General features: G+C 41.2%; 1 protein-coding gene across 1 annotated transcript in view; it reads right to left on the bottom strand.

Moving 5' to 3' along the window:
- LOC140946241 (leucine-rich repeat-containing protein 9-like) overlaps positions 1–16,807 on the bottom strand; it is a 36,940-nt gene that overhangs the window by 12,190 nt on the left and 7,943 nt on the right. The window contains exons 8-30 of the mRNA XM_073395335.1: positions 16,400–16,555; positions 15,140–15,360; positions 14,057–14,243; positions 13,198–13,322; positions 12,328–12,451; positions 11,372–11,498; positions 10,616–10,676; positions 10,080–10,272; positions 9,338–9,480; positions 8,339–8,405; positions 7,453–7,572; positions 7,272–7,331; positions 6,524–6,655; positions 4,816–5,082; positions 4,133–4,243; positions 3,514–3,580; positions 3,139–3,284; positions 2,506–2,580; positions 1,993–2,115; positions 1,362–1,405; positions 1,143–1,274; positions 488–551; positions 170–336 (exon numbers count right to left, since the gene is read on the bottom strand). Coding sequence (XP_073251436.1) covers positions 170–336; positions 488–551; positions 1,143–1,274; positions 1,362–1,405; positions 1,993–2,115; positions 2,506–2,580; positions 3,139–3,284; positions 3,514–3,580; positions 4,133–4,243; positions 4,816–5,082; positions 6,524–6,655; positions 7,272–7,331; positions 7,453–7,572; positions 8,339–8,405; positions 9,338–9,480; positions 10,080–10,272; positions 10,616–10,676; positions 11,372–11,498; positions 12,328–12,451; positions 13,198–13,322; positions 14,057–14,243; positions 15,140–15,360; positions 16,400–16,555 — 2,912 coding nt within the window. The remainder of the gene's footprint in view (positions 1–169; positions 337–487; positions 552–1,142; positions 1,275–1,361; positions 1,406–1,992; positions 2,116–2,505; positions 2,581–3,138; positions 3,285–3,513; positions 3,581–4,132; positions 4,244–4,815; positions 5,083–6,523; positions 6,656–7,271; positions 7,332–7,452; positions 7,573–8,338; positions 8,406–9,337; positions 9,481–10,079; positions 10,273–10,615; positions 10,677–11,371; positions 11,499–12,327; positions 12,452–13,197; positions 13,323–14,056; positions 14,244–15,139; positions 15,361–16,399; positions 16,556–16,807) is intronic.

Raw genomic sequence — 16,807 nt, 5'->3', positions numbered from 1 at the left:
GTGTTTGTTGAAGTTATCCGCTGACAAGCCACTAATCTTCAACTGATCGCAGGCTCAACTTTAAGTGGATTGCTTTGCGATGATTACATTGTTTAAATTAAATTGTAGATTTATTAACTGGAGCTTCGCTTTTAGGCTTGACTGAATCTATAATTTATGTATTTATTACCCAAGGTGTAGAACTTCAAGATTAGGAAGAACTGGAGTGAAATTCTCCGGGTTGGTTATCTCTGATGCTACGGAAAAGTCAGTGCCTCGCTTTGGTGCGTTCGCTGGTGACGTTGCCTTCGGCTTTGCAATCACGCTTTCGACATGATTGTGGTTCAGACAGAGGACCTGAGAGGGACATAGATAAAACCATATCGTTTAGTAGGGTCTAAGATATTTCATTTTCATTCTTTTAACTCGTCTCTTCCCATTTTCGTCTAAGCAAGGTACTGTTCTAAAACACTGACGAAACAAAAAATATATATCAGGTAGCTTTTACCTTTAGATTGACGAGGTTTACAAGGCCGCCAAATGAGGTCAACGAGTTATGCTCCAGGTTTACACTGAAAAAAGAAAGTAACGTTAACTTTATATGAAACAATTGCAAATTCTGCACCACTAGCTAAGTTACAGTGGAACCTCGTTATAACGAAGTGCTAAGGGACTGACAAAATACGTTCGCAATAACAAGGTTGCATTATATTGAGGTACTTTTCCACATATTTTCGCATTACTGGGGTAAACAAAATCGGTCGTTATACCGAGGAATTCGTTATATATAGGTTTGTTATATCGAGGTTCCACTGTAACTAGTTACCTGGTAATTCTTTCTGGCGAGGAACGTTGGCAGTTTTCAATATTGCACGCGTCTTTTCGCTCGTTCACGAGAGGAAGAGAATGCCAAGGACCTGGGTTGAACTAAGCACATGACAGTGATAATGTAACGTACTTCTCAGGGCTTTTCCCTTTAGTAGCGGGACGAGATATGTCTGGATACGAGGTTGATGAAGTGCCTTTCCTCGTTTTCTCGACTCGGGAAAGAAATGCCCCAGTGACACAGACGCAATGATTGACTGTGGGCTCAGGTCTCTAGAGACTAAGGTGATGGAGGGGGGTGGGGTGGGGAGGAAGAGGGGTATCGTGGAGAGACTAACCTTCTCAAATTAATGAACACATCTTTGGTTCCCAAATCCACAGTTCTTAGGCTACAGTGAGGTAAATCAAGTTCTCTTAGCTCTGAGAAGTTTGCATGACCCAGGCGCTCGGCGATGAAATCTGGAGTAAGCCTGTAGAAAGACGAACTATATGCTTGAATCAGAGTCTTCTCATTGAGATCAATATAAACTGAGTCACTTGTCTGAAATGTCACAAACCTTCCTCCAAATGTATCCTTGGCAAGACTGCATTCTGATGTTTCCTTCAAAACACAGAATAAGAAAGGAACTGAGATGCATAGAAGGAAAAAAAAGTCTTTAAAACAGAGATTGATGAAAAGATCACGTACTAACATGACGTGTAAACAATAACAGCAGCAATGTGGCCAATAGTCAAACTAAGGAAGTTTTTGTAACATATAGGCGAATCCTTACTGACGTCATTGTTTACAGTCTTGTCATTAGCATACGAGTTAACCCATAGAAGCCGTCGCCGTATATACAGATTAGGTTGAAAAGTTGCAAGAGTTGGTTAATTCGAGCAGTTTGTGCAAGTTTTAGCTCCCCAGTTGCAATCAATAACAAAGGACATATAGGCAATCAAAACTGCGAAATGCGGGGTGGCAAAACGTTGATGAGCTCATACATTCAGAATTCTTTGTAAAGTTTAGGGTTTTTCAAAGAGAATTTCTCCGAAACTATTGAAGAAGTCGGGCTCAAAATTTTAGAGATAACTGAAATTGTTTTACTCTTTCAATATTGAGATTTTATAACATCAGCTTCAGCAGATAATGATAAGCAAATGTTAATGAGGCAAAAAATGTAACCAAGGATTCTACTATAACCCTACCACAGCCAATCCGTCCAGAGCTTTCAATGACGTCAAGTGGTAAACAACGAACAAGCGGTAATTTTGGCCAGCGGAAGCAGTAGGATTACCACAGAGGTCAAGGATAAGAAGATTAGGTATGGTCTAGGAAAAAAATACAAATAAAGTATTAATTCTGAGGATCACTGACTGATACATCTTTACAGGGAAGACTGAAAGATAATTATACATCTAGCCGAATTTGTGATAACGAACGTAACGAAATTTGCCGCTATTTGAGTGAAAAAGGCCAAAAGGCGGGGTTTTGACGCCCAATAAGCTCCAAAATCGAAGCAGCGAAGGAAAAGAAAGGAGAAAAAGAAAAAGTGAGGAAGAAGAAAGGAGGAGAAGAGAAAAAAGCAATGGTTGCACTCTTAGTTTTTATAATGGCTACTTTGGCCGAAAAAAAAAAGAACTGTTTGACGGAAGCGATCTATCTGGCGGTAACTTTTTCAAAAATCCGGCAAGACATAAATTGAGATAAATATGTTTTACCTTTAGGTTAAATATCTCCCGGATGTTGGTCAGCTGGTTGTTGCCAATGTAAAGTTCTTGAAGATTTTGATTATTCTGAAAGAAGACGCAGCGATTAAAATCTCAAAACAAATTCTGTCGACTCTTTTAAGAAGAACAACAGTAAGGTCAGCACTGGAGATTGATTTGGCGCAAGAATTTCCAAGAATTTCTTAATCACATAAAAACCCCTTGCCTCGTACCACGTTAACCATAAACCTAGCCTGCATAACAGGCGTTATTTTTTTTCGCGTTTTTCGGGCAAGCGAAGGCAAGCGCGAAGCGAGCGTGGGGCACCAGACACGCACCACAGGGGAAAGCGCAGAAAAACCGTGCCTTTCCGCGTCGCGCGTGTCTGTCGCTCCTCGCTTGCTTTGCGCTTGGCTTCGCATGCCCCTTCCATGACCCTCTGCGGTAACCTGACCCAGGAGCCAGCCTGCCTGTACTCTTCCCATATTTGCTTAGGAGCCTGGGTACAAAACATTGAAAAAACTTGGAAAACATTTCCCTCGTTATCTGAACAAAAAACACGACCATTTTTTTTAGACAAATAGAAAGCGCTCAGCTAAAAAAAAGGCTCCTAGGCTCTTGGCTTAGAAACGTGAACAACGTTACCTGGAGCCCACGAAGGTAGGTGATGGCGTTGTTTTCCACAGACAAATATCTCAACTGTGGTAGTTTTTCCAGGACTCCGGTGTCAAGGGACGTAAGATTGTTACCGGCTAGACTTAGCCAGGTTAACTTTGTTTGTTTGGAAAGACCTGAATCAAAAGACAGCGCAAAAGCATTGGTCACACAGAGTTTAGGGAGTTTTAGTTATGTTATTCTAGAATAGAATGCTGTAAGATAGTTTGACCTCGCAATATGACCCGCCATAATAATTATAACCAGAAACTCATTTCTGGTATAACGCAAAAAAGCGCGGGAAATTGAAGGAGTTAGTAACCGCTCGGTATGGACATGGCTCATGTAAACTGTCTTTAAAATTACCTTCAAATTTGCTGATACAGTTGTTTTCAACTGAAAGCTCCTCAAGATGAATGCAAGATTCGAGACCCTGAAAACAAAAAGAACAAAGCTCTTTACAAAACGAGTCCACGAGTATAGCGTTCCCTTTAATATGCAGGACTGAACGATAAAAGGTCTTTGTGGACGGTGTTTGGAACTGAAAACGCTGATATTGTTGGAGATAGAAGAGAGTTTAAGATACCACGTCACACGACTGCGAAGGCTACGAAAGCTCACTAAAAAGGGGCTTCGTGTTCATTGAAACTTAACGCTATTATTCCAACTCGCTCAATTTGTCAAATGTAGGAGAGCTCTCCTGGAGTTAAATTCTTATGGAAAATATCCAAGTTTAAAATAGGGGAAAATATTTGCTCCGGTTTTTTACGTTGGGGTTTTCCATAAGACGTGGAATTCAGTAATTTCATGTCATGTTCGTGCGGGCGTGAACATTCCAAATAGTGTGCTGCGCGTACAGAGTTTTGGTTTTTCTCTTTCGACATTCTCGATCTTGAGTCCCTAATATGTCAGCCGGAATTCGCCTAAGATTGGCAAGACAAGCAGGCACTCGTGGTCTTTTTGTTCACTTTTACAATTTTTATACCTCTATCTTGGTGAGATCGTTGTTGTTAAAAGAAGCCCACCGCAGATTCTCCAGTTGTTCCATATTCGCTAACTTGCCGAGATGTTGGTTGTCAAGATTGACTGTTGTGACCTAATAAAAAAGGGATACGTTTATGGAATTAAGTCTAGGAGATTGTTTACATATATTAAGATAACAGCTCATTGTTCAAATTCATCCAGTTTCACATCTCGCAATAGTTTAAAACACGTATTTCTTGTCAACTTTCCCGCTCCTTAGTAGAGATTTTCAGGCGAGCCTTCCGTCCAGGGCTGTTATTGGTTTGATGAAACAATAGGTAAAGGACCCAATAGAGAGCTTTAGTTTTTAAGACGAGGATGACTACGAGATTTTCTTAATACCAAGTAGTGCTCACGAGTGAGCCAGCGTCATTTTGGCGAGGAAAAGCCATTGTCGATTTGCCAATCAGGACGAAAGGACTTCCAAAAACGCACTTCCGGTAATTCGTTGAGTCCGTAGGAAGCCCAGAAAAAGGATCTCGGCGATGCTTCGCAGACATTACTAACAGGAGTTAAATTACGTCTGTGACGCAGGTTATCATAGTTGAGTATGCCCATCAAAGCAATGAATAGACGGTGACCGTGAAAACGACAACAGTGGACAACATATTGGTAACATAAAAACATAAAACGTTATGACGTTACTTTTTGAAACCACTGGCTATCATCGTCCATTAACTTGACGGGTTTATTCTGGCTGTTTGTCAAGATAGCTTGCGCAGTCGGTACCAAGCTCAAAGTCCGTGGTTTACTCTGGTCTGTGCGAGCATGCGCGAGGATTGAAAACGAGGAGGGGCGGGAAGCAGCCGCCATCTTTAATGCTGTCGTCATCTCTTCGTCCGAGACGTTCACACCATCAAGACACTCCAAGTTTTTCAACCTTCCAAGAGCTCGCATACGCAAAGTTTCAGGCTGAAACATAAAAGATGACTCACAATGAAAGTGAACGACTTTATCGAATTAAAGTAACATATCTGGCAACTTTTTAAAGCAAATTGAACTCTCCCTTGACATAAAAAATAAGATCGACACCACCCAAAAACTGACATAATTGCGCCAGCCAGTCCAAAAGCTTTAGAGAAAATTAACGTTAGAGATAATTGAATGTATAATGCGGCCTGACTTTGAGGAATATCCCAAACCATTTAGGTTTTCTAGACCAGTCTTGTCAGAGGTTTAATAATAATAATAATAATAATAATAATAATAATTATTATTATTATTATTATTATTATTTTTATGTTTAATTGAGGTTTTGTAATAAAGATTCTTTTCGATTATAATAATAATAATAATAATAATAATAATAATAATAATAATAATAATAATAATAATAATAATAATAATAATAATAATAATAATAACAATAATAACTGTTTATTCACAACTGAAAAGGAGATGAAGAGGTTAACCCTATCTAGGTGCAGAACCAAAAGGTTATTTGCGCTTTGGGGTCAATTCACCACTGACTTCTATTACTACAAAAGCCCTACATTGCACAAGAAAGCCAATCCCTGAAGAATTCTGGTAGTAGCAGTTAACAATGATGTCAGCACGCAAATGGCCCATTGGTACGCATGTGAGTAAGACTGTTACAAGGCCTTAGTTCTGGGCCAAGGTACGCGCGATGTTTGGACTGTTAAAAAAGCCATTGTCGATTTGCCAATCAGGTTCGACGGAAATTTAAAGCACATTTCCGGTAATTCGTTGAGTCTGTTTGGGACCCAGAACAAAGATATCAGGGAACTTAAGCACCAGATCTTCTTGGTACCACGCACGCCAACCGGAAGTATTTTTGCAGCATGACAGCCACTGCGCTTGTCAAGACGTTCTTGAGTTGCGGCCACAGACTTCAAACGCGAGTTCTCAGGTTGAAACCAGAGGTTCAAATTCTGGGTTCTTCGAAGAGTATTCGTCATACAAAAGTAGAAATTCTTCGTCCGAAATCATGTATTCTGCGTAAGAAAGAAACAAAACTTCACGCAAATCTTTGAAGGACATTTTCAAATGAATTATTCTGTCAGCGTTCGTGATGGTTTCATGTTGGTTTGCTTAATGATTTGCATTTGGCACGTAAACCACGTGCCCGATCCAGTTCTGCGCCGCCAGCCATGCCGTTCGTGAATCAAGAACGTCTGGTGCTTAAGTTCCCTATCGGCGCTGCTTCACAGACGTTGCTATAAACAGGGGTCAAATTACGTCTGAGACCGTGGCTAAGAAAATGGAGACCTCACTTAACTCTTCAAGGGTCGCGCCCACTGCAGTTTTCACAAAAGATTCCAGTATATAGCTTTGACATATCACACGGTATGGTACTGTGTTCTATTTGCGAGTATGTAACGAGTGTATTCACCTTTTGCCAGGGGTTGTTACGCGTGTCCAGATGAGTGAGTGTGATCACGTGTTTTCTCGTGATGCCCAGTTGCTCTCGGGTGTGACTCAGTTGGTTCCAGCTCACGTCTAAATATTTTAACCTATTGCAACCCTGTGAAGGAAATACGGCACAGGTTAACAGTCGAACTTCCACTAACGGCCACCTCTCCACTAACGGCCACCTTTTTTGACGGACAGTCCATACATTGATTCTTATTTAAACCTCTCTACAATGGCCACTTTCGTCTGTCCCGAGGGTGGCCGTTGTGGACAGGTTCAACTGTATTATTTTTGATTTTAATTGCGGGTTTTCACTATTAACCATCAACAATGAACATTAAAAATGCAATAAGTAACAGCTCAAGATCCTAGTAGTAGTTTTTCTAATACAAGGCTTGCTCTCTAGTAAAAACTTCAAAGACAACTAGTGCCGGTTTTACCTTCTTGAAATCTCTCAGGTACCCATTTTAATCTTGTACTATGCAAAAGCTTGGGAATTTAAAAAATTTGCAAAATAGAAGCGCAACGGAGATCTAATAAAAGATCTGACAGACATAAAAACTTATGAGAATGGATTCTATTATTCTTAATTTTGGAAATTGATATCGTCAAAAGCAAACCAGCAATACTCGATTTACCGGAGGGTTTTTTGAGCAGGTTGTTTTGAAGAAGGCGGATCTACTCTATCAACGAGATTAGCAGTACTAGACGAATGAAATTCAACAAACCTTCAGACCATCTAAGGTTGTGATTTTATTGAAACTGGCGTCGAGGTATTCCAAGAAAAGCTATCAAAAAACGAAAAACAAACTCAACATTCTCTCAAACAATAACATCTGATACAAACCAAGGAAGCAATTACAAGTTGTTTTGAGTGCTTAGCGGTTAAGTTCAATCATCTGACATTACCATGTAACTTATATCATCCAATCGCGTCAGTTCATTGAAGCTGACTGTCAGTTTCTTCAGTGCTGTCATACAAGTCACGTGCTGCAGTCGACTAAGTCCGTTTCCGTGAAGATTTAAAACCTGAATAGAAAAGCATCCAGAACTCATAAACAAATAGCGTGTGAGAAAGCTCTCCATTTGGGAGAATCGCGAGAAGTCACGCGAGAGCGGCCCGCGACCCTCTCGGCTTCGTCGCTCACTCGCTCGCAATAAATGGAAAGCTTGCTAGCAGGCTAATGAAAAAACAAACCGGGATAACCAAAGATCCGAGATCTAGGTTGGGATGGTATCCTATATAAGAGAGACTACTAACAATGATATGATGGACTCCAGTGGTCTGAAGGCAAAGAGGGCGTTGCAGCCAGAAAGTACGATGTATTTTATCGAAACATTGAGTGCAGTAATACTAATGAACAGTAATTTTGCGGCGCAAATAATTCTGTTCCTGTCACGGTCATGGTCCCAACAGACTGCTTACAGCACCAAACTTTTCCGTAAGATCGTTCAGGTGGAGCGCCTGCTGCATCTTACAGATGTCTTGGTTTCAAATGTACCGAGGGGGCAGGGGTTGGGGTTTATAGCCTCCCTCCCTAGGTAGATTTGATACTCTTCAATGGGGTTACAATCGAGACATTTGAAACCAAGATGACAAGATGGCCAACAGCCACAGTAAGCGCTTGACATCGATAATCGTACCCGGACGAATATGACCCTCAAACTTTGGGAGGGGAAAATAGGCACTGTGAACAGTCCGCTCCAGGGATGCAGTATGTTTTAAGTACTTTATGAAATATCAAGTGGAATTTTCCCGAAATTTTGGGTTTGTTCGTTCTCGTGGTTAACTTACGACAATATGCTCAAGAGACGCCACTTTACATCTCTTTAATAACAATTCTTCCGTCAAAGCAATCAACCTAAAAAAAGTAGAAAAAACAACGGACACAATCACCAAAAACTGTATTTTTCCAACAACCCTGACACTTTTTACATCTGGAGAATTTTATGTCAAGCTTTGTGTCATTTTACACTCTTATATTAAATGGGAAATAAAAATGGATCAATTTAGGCTTCTGGGAAACTGCCCACCTACCCCTCCCCTAGGTCAACATCAACACTTAAAACTCTCAATCAGGGAAAAATGTTGGGTTAGGAGAGGGGTAGGTGGGTAGTTTCCCAGAAACGTAAATTGATCCATAAAAATAGTACAGAACAACCCCTGGCAGCCTGTTAGGGAGGCGAGTAAGACAGGGGAGAGGAAAACTCCCCTGAGAAAAAGGCGGGGATGCCCGTCGTCTCGCTTAGGTGGAGAAATTGCAGATTCGGTCTCATTAAGGGTGTCCAGGACGGAAAGCTAACACTTATTTTTACCCATAAAGGTATCGCAAAAAACGGGAAAATAGCGCAGTATTGTGAAAACGTTCGGATTGGGAAAGTCAGTGACTAATGAGAAAGTGACGGGAAGCAGAAGTCATTGATAAAGGAAGTGTGAAGTTCAGAAACCGCTGTGTGCGAGAGGTCTACCCTTCCCCTCCCTTGTAGGTAGGACCTTGCGTAAACGCAAACCATAAGTTATTTAGACTTGACCACGTGGGATGATGGTGAGAGGGAGGGAGAGAGAGAGAGAGAATGTGTTATTTTAGATTGAGGAATTGTAATAGCAAGAGTTCAAAAAAAGGGTTACGGGCTGAACGAGAGAGCAAACACAACGCATCGTGACTTTATTGAGAGCAGTTTACGAGTGCATACGACAGCTGCTTATCATCTCTCGTATCATCTACGATACCGCCGGTCTTTATCGGCATTGGGCCAGTATGTTCGGACAGCAATTATTTTTCTCAACTTTTACCTTGGTCTTATAGGGATGTTGGGCTCCAGATTTAAGACATCTCCGTCGGGAATGTCGGATTTTTCTTCGTCATTGCTTGGTTTGTAAGTAGCGTTGTTCTCATGTTCTCCGTAATAGTAAATGAATGACGACTTGGGCTTCACCTGCAAATAGGAAAGTTTACATAAATGTGCGTGGAATAAGACAACAGGCCTTTTGCAATAGGTGGTCACGTATGACCAACTGTCAGTAAACACGAGGACAACTCTTTTTATTTGGAAGAATGATTTTAGCAGGAACTGAAAGAGCATACAAAATTCGATATCCTGTAAGTTTTCAGCAATGTATTTCGAAAGTAGCCGTTACAACGGTCGCCAAAAATTGTCTTTTATAAATTTGAGCCCCGTTATGCGAAAGGAAAGAGTTTACAACAGCTTGAAAATTTCAAAGTTTATAAGGGTTGTCTGCTACGAACAACCGAACATTTCTGCCCTGTAATGCTTATTAAAGGAAAGATTTCAAAACAGCATGACAATTTCGAAATTTACAAGGATTGTCTGTTATGAAAAAAAGAAAATTTGACCTCCGTAGTGCTTAAGGAAAGATTTAAGAACAGATTGAAAATTTCGAACTTTGTAAGGATTTGTATGGAAAAACACTCAAACGTAACTGGGTGGCAAGAGCTGTTTTTCCCATACAAATCATTCTAATTTTCGGTACAGTCCAACCAGCCAGGAATATGGGGTAAAATCGATCTAGTTACCTTTGTTGTATATTCAAAGTCCACAACGTATTCAGGCAGCACCATCTCGTTATCAAACACGTACCACGCACACTGCTGCGTACTACACTCGCAATTCGTGTCCCTGACTGATCTTTTCAAACCCGACGGGCAGTTCTCGTGTACCCTACTTCGATAAACGGAGTCTGCACCTCGATAAGACGCCTTTGCAATTCTAAGAAGGAAAAATCAACGTTGTTAGTTTACACCTATCAAGCCGAACGGACAAATAGTGTGGAGAGAGAATTGACTGTGTAATCCAGAATTCGAGAGTTTCCAGAACATTAGAAAAAAGCTTCTTGAATATTTTCGTAAAGGATGCAGAGAGAATTTTCACCCAAGACGAAAGAAGAGAGGTCTTGTAACTCCCGGTCTTGTAAATTCCGGGAAAATTTCGCAAAAATACTGGAATAATACATTGCTTAATGCCCTTACCTCACTAAAATGCTCGAAAAATGATAACAAAATATACAAAAGCCTGACTAAAACTGTAGACAAAAAGGTCATGTTTCACTTACTTGTTTTCATTCTTAACAGGTACCACATTTCCAACAAACACTTTGGCGACGATCAGTTGACCTAAACGTAACACGGGGTAAATAATTATTTTGTTGGACTTGAAAGTACTGGAACCACGAAGCTCTACAGAACCTATTGACTGAACTTTAAAAACACGAACTATTTTTTAGGGCTATAGGGACATCATTTGGGTCATTAATCTACTGTTTCGAAAGGCTTCGTGGCTCCCCGAAAAGTACCACAATTGCTTTATTATGGCAATCTGTAGAACGGAAAAAAATCCTCCAAACCCTTAAAAAATAGAGTCGGTTAATGATACTTAACGTGGTTGACAGCTAAGAGCGCCCAAGCTGCCCTACCGCGGTCAGCGGAATTAAGTTATGCCCATGTGTCAAAACATCGAGTGCTCTCAAACAATTCTCAAATTGAGCTGTCACGGGTGGTCAGCGACTGCAAGCTAGCGTCAGTTAACGACTGTTACCCCCTCCCTGAGGCTTAAGGTCGGGTTGCCAAGATATGCCAGCGATGCAGACTCCACCTGCTTGATTTAGTTGGCTGCCAATAATCTGCCAATAGGAGAAGCTCCTGGATATTTGAGGCACCCATCCTTCAATTGGCGAGTTAGGTTTTTCATCATCAATTACTAATGCCTGCATTAAAATAATGTACATAAGACAAGTGCTTGGAGTAAGCCTATTGATTTGAATCGCTCTAGACTGTTTTATTTGACTTCCTGGCCACTATAGAACACTCACCATGCCTAAACGGGCATTGATCGGTACTCCCTCTCTGTTTGGCTTTTGTCCTGAGGTAATCCACTCTGGGTCTGTCGCAGACACTGACGCTGTTCGCGAGAGGTACACCACCATCTTCATTCAATCCCTTAGGAACACAAAGAATCAACACGGAATTAATGTGCAGAGCGCTTTACGATCCCAGAGCCAATAGGCCATTTGCACGATGGCATCACTTTACTACTAAGACCAGAATCCGCTTCGTTTTTCTTTTCATATTTAAAATTTGGTAATCCCCGCAAGGTTTAAATAACAAAAGCCCTAATTTGCACTAGAAAACAATATCTGAAGGATTCTGGTCGTAGTAGTAAAATGACGTCATCGCACAAATGGCTTATTACAGGCCATCCACAATTTTAGCTTTTGAGTCTGTGGATGAAATCCTATGCTGTGACCATTCAAATGAAACCTCTTCAGCAGTACTTTCACATGGTACTATTTATTTAGTATGTAAACTAACTTCTGAGTCTGTGGATGAAATCCTATGGTGTCACCATTCAAATGAAACCTCTGGCAGCAGTACTTTCACATAGCACTATTTATTTAGTATATAGTTCTAACTTTTGAGTCTGTGGATGAAATCCTACGGTTTGACCATTAAAATGAACCTCTTCCGCAGTACGTTTACGTGGTAATCTATATTTACTATGTAGTTCTAACTTTTGAGTCTGTGGATGAAATCCTTTGGTGTGACCATTCCAATGAAGCCTCTTTCGCAGTGTCTAGCATGCTACTAAAAGTAATGCCGCTATTTGCCTTCAGCATTTTCACAAAATGAAATTCGTTCCCTTTCCTGAATATTGAACGGAGGAGCATAAGGATTTTTCTCTCTCGTTTGGTCAATTATCCTGGAGAGGCGGGTGGCAGTTTTCATGGTTCAATACAGTCACGTATATAAAACACACGAATTTACGCACCTCATAAACAGATGCAGGACGGAAGCCTTTCTCCAAGACTCTGATGGGTTCTCCATTTCCGTCAAGTAAAGATGGATCCCACATAAAGAATAGATATTCTAAAAATCTCTTGTACGATCTTCCCCTGGAACAAAACAGGAATTAGTCCAGCTTGAAACGGCTTTAACTACTTCCATCTCAAATATACTTCACGACACAATGGTAATGTTGATACACTAAAATATGAATTTCACAAAGTAGTATAGTAGGGACTGGCTAGGTCTCTTTTTGGGGTAAGAATGAATGAAAACTTTATTTTAAAGCCCACAAATGTATTTTAATTTTTAAATGTCTAAATTTATTTATTCTTATTTCGAACAATATTTAGTCAGGGGTGCCCAGTTCAGCGAGGCTGGTTTGAATGGGGCCCTGATGAAAAGAAAAAAAAAACACAAAAAACAATAACAGATAAGAAAAATGGAACAAGTATTTATAGCGAAAGTTTTGGAGGCTCAATTTGGCTTGGATCTAAAGTGCCTTTTTAGGCCAAACCCAAACTTAATTAAATCATGCTCGCTCCTCAGGGCCAGAGAAAGCGTGTTCCAGATCTTGGCTCCGCTGAACCTGAAGAAACCCTGGTACTTAGCCCAGGTGGTCGCTTTCAAGAGGTTAAAAACAACGCGAAAACTATTAAACCGTCTGGCCAAAATTGGTCGCAGTGGCTTATGAGACGCCGTCGTTTACCAGAGGTTGTAATCACAGGATTTTGACTGGGAAAATTGTTGTCTTTGGATAGGTGGTCGCTTATAGGAGGTGGTCGCACATGGATGTTCAAGTGTATAATCTTCATATAACTGAGGTATTTATTACAGTATATCAAAGTCTTCATACTTGGTTAATTCAGTGATATCGTCCTTGTCTAGAATCTTGTCCAATTTATCATCAAACCGGGTTCGTAAGATTCTGTTATGTACCCTTGTGATTCGATGAATTTTAATTCCAGAAATTCCTGCACCCTGTGAAGGAAGTTTTAAAAAAGACGTTGAGCAAAAACAAATGTTACACTTCTGGTATGAAACTGAACAAGCCATGCCAGCTATTGCTACAATCGTGTTGAAGCGCGAAGTAAGAGAACATGCAGTGCTCAAAAGCATGCGAGTCACCCCTCCCCAAAATTGGTTGAAACAATGGAGTTTGACCTGACCTTTACACAGTTCCTAAAGCTTCTTTTTACAGTCAATCGGTAGTAAATTGTGACCCTAGGACCAGTAGCCAATCAGCTTTTTCAGGTCACGTGGAGGTCAATGTTTAATGACGATTGACCAGTCACCTTTAACTGCTGCTACGAATGGTCTTCGTTCTTGATTCTTGTTTTTTATGAAAGACGGATTTCCTATTTTAACAGGATCTGGAGTGCCTAAGGCAATCAACTACAAGTTGTTGTTTCCAGTGAATAATTTCTTTTTCTAACAGTGTAAAAACCAGAGAACTGAATGCCCCCGAAATTTTCAGTCATCGTGTCCTTTTGGAAAGTTGACGCACTTTCCGCTGACTTCATAAAACGTGAAATTAGGACGTTTCACGACGAAGTCCTGCAACAACAGAAATGTACAAAAAAGCGTGATGCGCGTGCAAAGTTGTTGTTTTGCTTATTAAACCTATTTCTTTTTTGCCGTTCTCATTGCCGTCGCCGTCGCTCAAGCTCCCTGAACGATAAGGTTGAGTGCAGTCTAAAAGAAAATTAATATACCTGGTAATCTCCAACACAGAATCTTGACAAAACAAGGTCATGGCATGATTTGTACCAGGGATCTGATGGTTTACCATCCTCAAAGCGCACATTTCCACCGGTCTCCAACTCTAACAGAAGTCGTTGAACTGTCATCTCTGACACACTGTTCACTTGATCACAGCTCTCTTGATGGCACTGGTCAATCCTTAAAACAGAATTTGCCACTAAACAACAATAGGAACTGGTTGCTTAAAAAAAATCAATGACGGAGTTGTTCTACTAAGGTTCCGTTCATAAGGAGAAAAGTTTCCTAGGTAGAAGGGTCATCCGCCCACTTGAGCTACCCTGGGCGAACCAACTTTTCATCCATTTCCTTACGAAACTTGGCGAACCGTTTACACGAGAAACAAAAAGTTGGCTCGTCTAGATGTGTGACCCGGCTTAACTGGGTTAACCCTTTTCGACTGTAGGGTTACTCTCCTAGTCCGCGGACCAATTTTTCTCCACACAAACACCTTGGTTCGCCCAGCAGGTTTAACTCGGTGAAGACAATCAGAGCATGCGCTGGCGCTGTTTTACACAATCAGAGCATGCGCGAGTGCTGTTGACTTGGGAAGAGCGGTCTACTTGTTTCTCATAGAGTGGTTTTCGTTTGAGTGTCGTAAAACCAAAACCAAAGTAATTACTCTGGCCAATCACATAGGACACAGACAATACATTGAACCAATCAAAACTCGAAGTAATTACATGCGGCTGACACAAAGCGCGGGAAAATGCATGCGAGCGCGTCACAATTGGCTTTGGTTTTACTTCTGATTGGATGAAAAGGTGGCGCGAATCTTTTAAGCCAATCGCATCGTGTAGAAAGTGCAAAACCAATTACTTTTCGACACTCAAATGAAAACCGCTCTATAAACGCTCGCTAAAGTTGACTTGACGAGGGTGACCTTCTTTCCCAGGGCATATAAACGAGGCCTGAGCGAGGTCCAATGCAATATGTCTCGCAAATGGAACAACAATAATGCAGGGCAATTTGAAAGAAAGACTGCTTAGCGTAACTGGGGAGAAAAACCTTCTAAAATGGCAAAATGCACTTCTTACTCTTCGCATTGTTTCTGTAGCTTAGCAATTCTTTTCAAAAGAACCTCCTTCTTCTGTTGTAATCTCTGTGAATACACCACTGTATCAGCTACGATATTCGCTGCGTCTTCCTGAATGTTTTCCTTTTTCTCTTCATCACCTGTAGCAGGGCTAATGGGATTTTTGTTTTCTTTAAAAGATGTGGACGTCCCATCCGTAAGTTCTTCTACTTCTCTTTCAATCTACGAGGAAATATAAAAATAAAGTCAAACCTTCCGTGAGGGACCAACCAGTAGGGAGCTTAAACAACCACAACGGCGATGGCCTCAAAAGCGTCACTTTAGTGAATTCGCGCTCTTTTCAAATATCATGCCTTTTATTTTCACCTCGGACAAACGTTATCTCGGGTAGACCGGTCAGCCACCTACCCGAGCTACCTTGGGCGAGCTAACATTTCATACATTTCCTTACAGAACGTGGTGAACCGACAACATGAGAAACAGAAAGTTGGCTCGGCCATAAGGGTGGCCAACTTAGCTGGGTCACACTGGCTCGCAACTCGATCAAGATGAAGACAATAGGGACTTTAAGATCCGAGGACATGACGGCAATAACAACGCCAAAAAAAACAATAGGTTTAATAAGAAAAACAACAACGTTGCACGTGCATCACACTGGGGACCTTACGATCCGACAACGGCAACGTCCATTAAGACGTCGCTGATAAATAGACTTCGCATCCTTTCACGTTTTCTCGCGATTTTCCCTAGGGGCCCAGTTACGTAAAAGAAGAGATTTTGGGTTGGGGCTGAAGAGAGGGAACCGCGCCCGAGTTCAGACAGAGATGCTAGAATTTATCCCCTTGCCGTTCCCGTTCCCCAGTAATCTAAAAACTTGGTTATTTCACGTCGTAGTTGTGCAGGGAAGGTAAAGAAATGTAGGCAAAGCAGCGTGATGCACGTGCAGAGTTGATGTTTTGCTCTTTAAACCCATTGCCTTCTGACGTTCGCGTTGCCGTCGCCGTTGTGGTTTCGTAAGGTCCCTACTTTTTGGCACATTTCGTCGCCGTTTTTTGCACGATTACGACGGGAAAACAACGGAGCCCTCCGCCTCGGTACATTTGACACCAAGATGGCCGCCCGTAAAGGTAAGTGCTCGATCTTGACAATCTTAGGAAAAATTAGGGGACTATATAACGCAGTCTATACAAGAATCTGACAACAGCTTGGAGATTCCGAGGTATCTATATGACTGTAGTATTACAGCGAGGCCAGTACTCACATCTTTAACAGCTGAGTAGAGCTTATGAATCCTGTTCTTTGGTTCTGCTTGAAGAACAGCTTTCTCTGTCTCAAGTCGGAAAAGTAAGTCAGCTTTGTTCCTTTGTAGGGTCTTTACACGCATGTTGTAATACATCTTTTTCTTTATCACTGTGGTCTGTAAATAAAGAAAAAACTGAATCCAAAGCCAAAAACATTTATATATTAGGGAGCTTAAGATGATGTTACACGAGACGATTCGCAACGATGATTTTTAGCGCGACACAACGTTGCAACATTGTTTCGAATAGTTACAACATTGTTCCAGCATTGCAACGCTGTGTTGCGCTAAAAATCGTCGTTGCGAATCGTCCCGTGTAACATCACCTTTAAGCAACGACGAAGGCGACGTCAACGAGAACGACAAAAA

The sequence above is a fragment of the Porites lutea genome, chromosome 8 (genome assembly GCF_958299795.1).
Source record: "Porites lutea chromosome 8, jaPorLute2.1, whole genome shotgun sequence".
Classification (NCBI taxonomy): domain Eukaryota; kingdom Metazoa; phylum Cnidaria; class Anthozoa; order Scleractinia; family Poritidae; genus Porites; species Porites lutea.
This window is presented reverse-complemented; position numbering and strand designations above follow the sequence as displayed.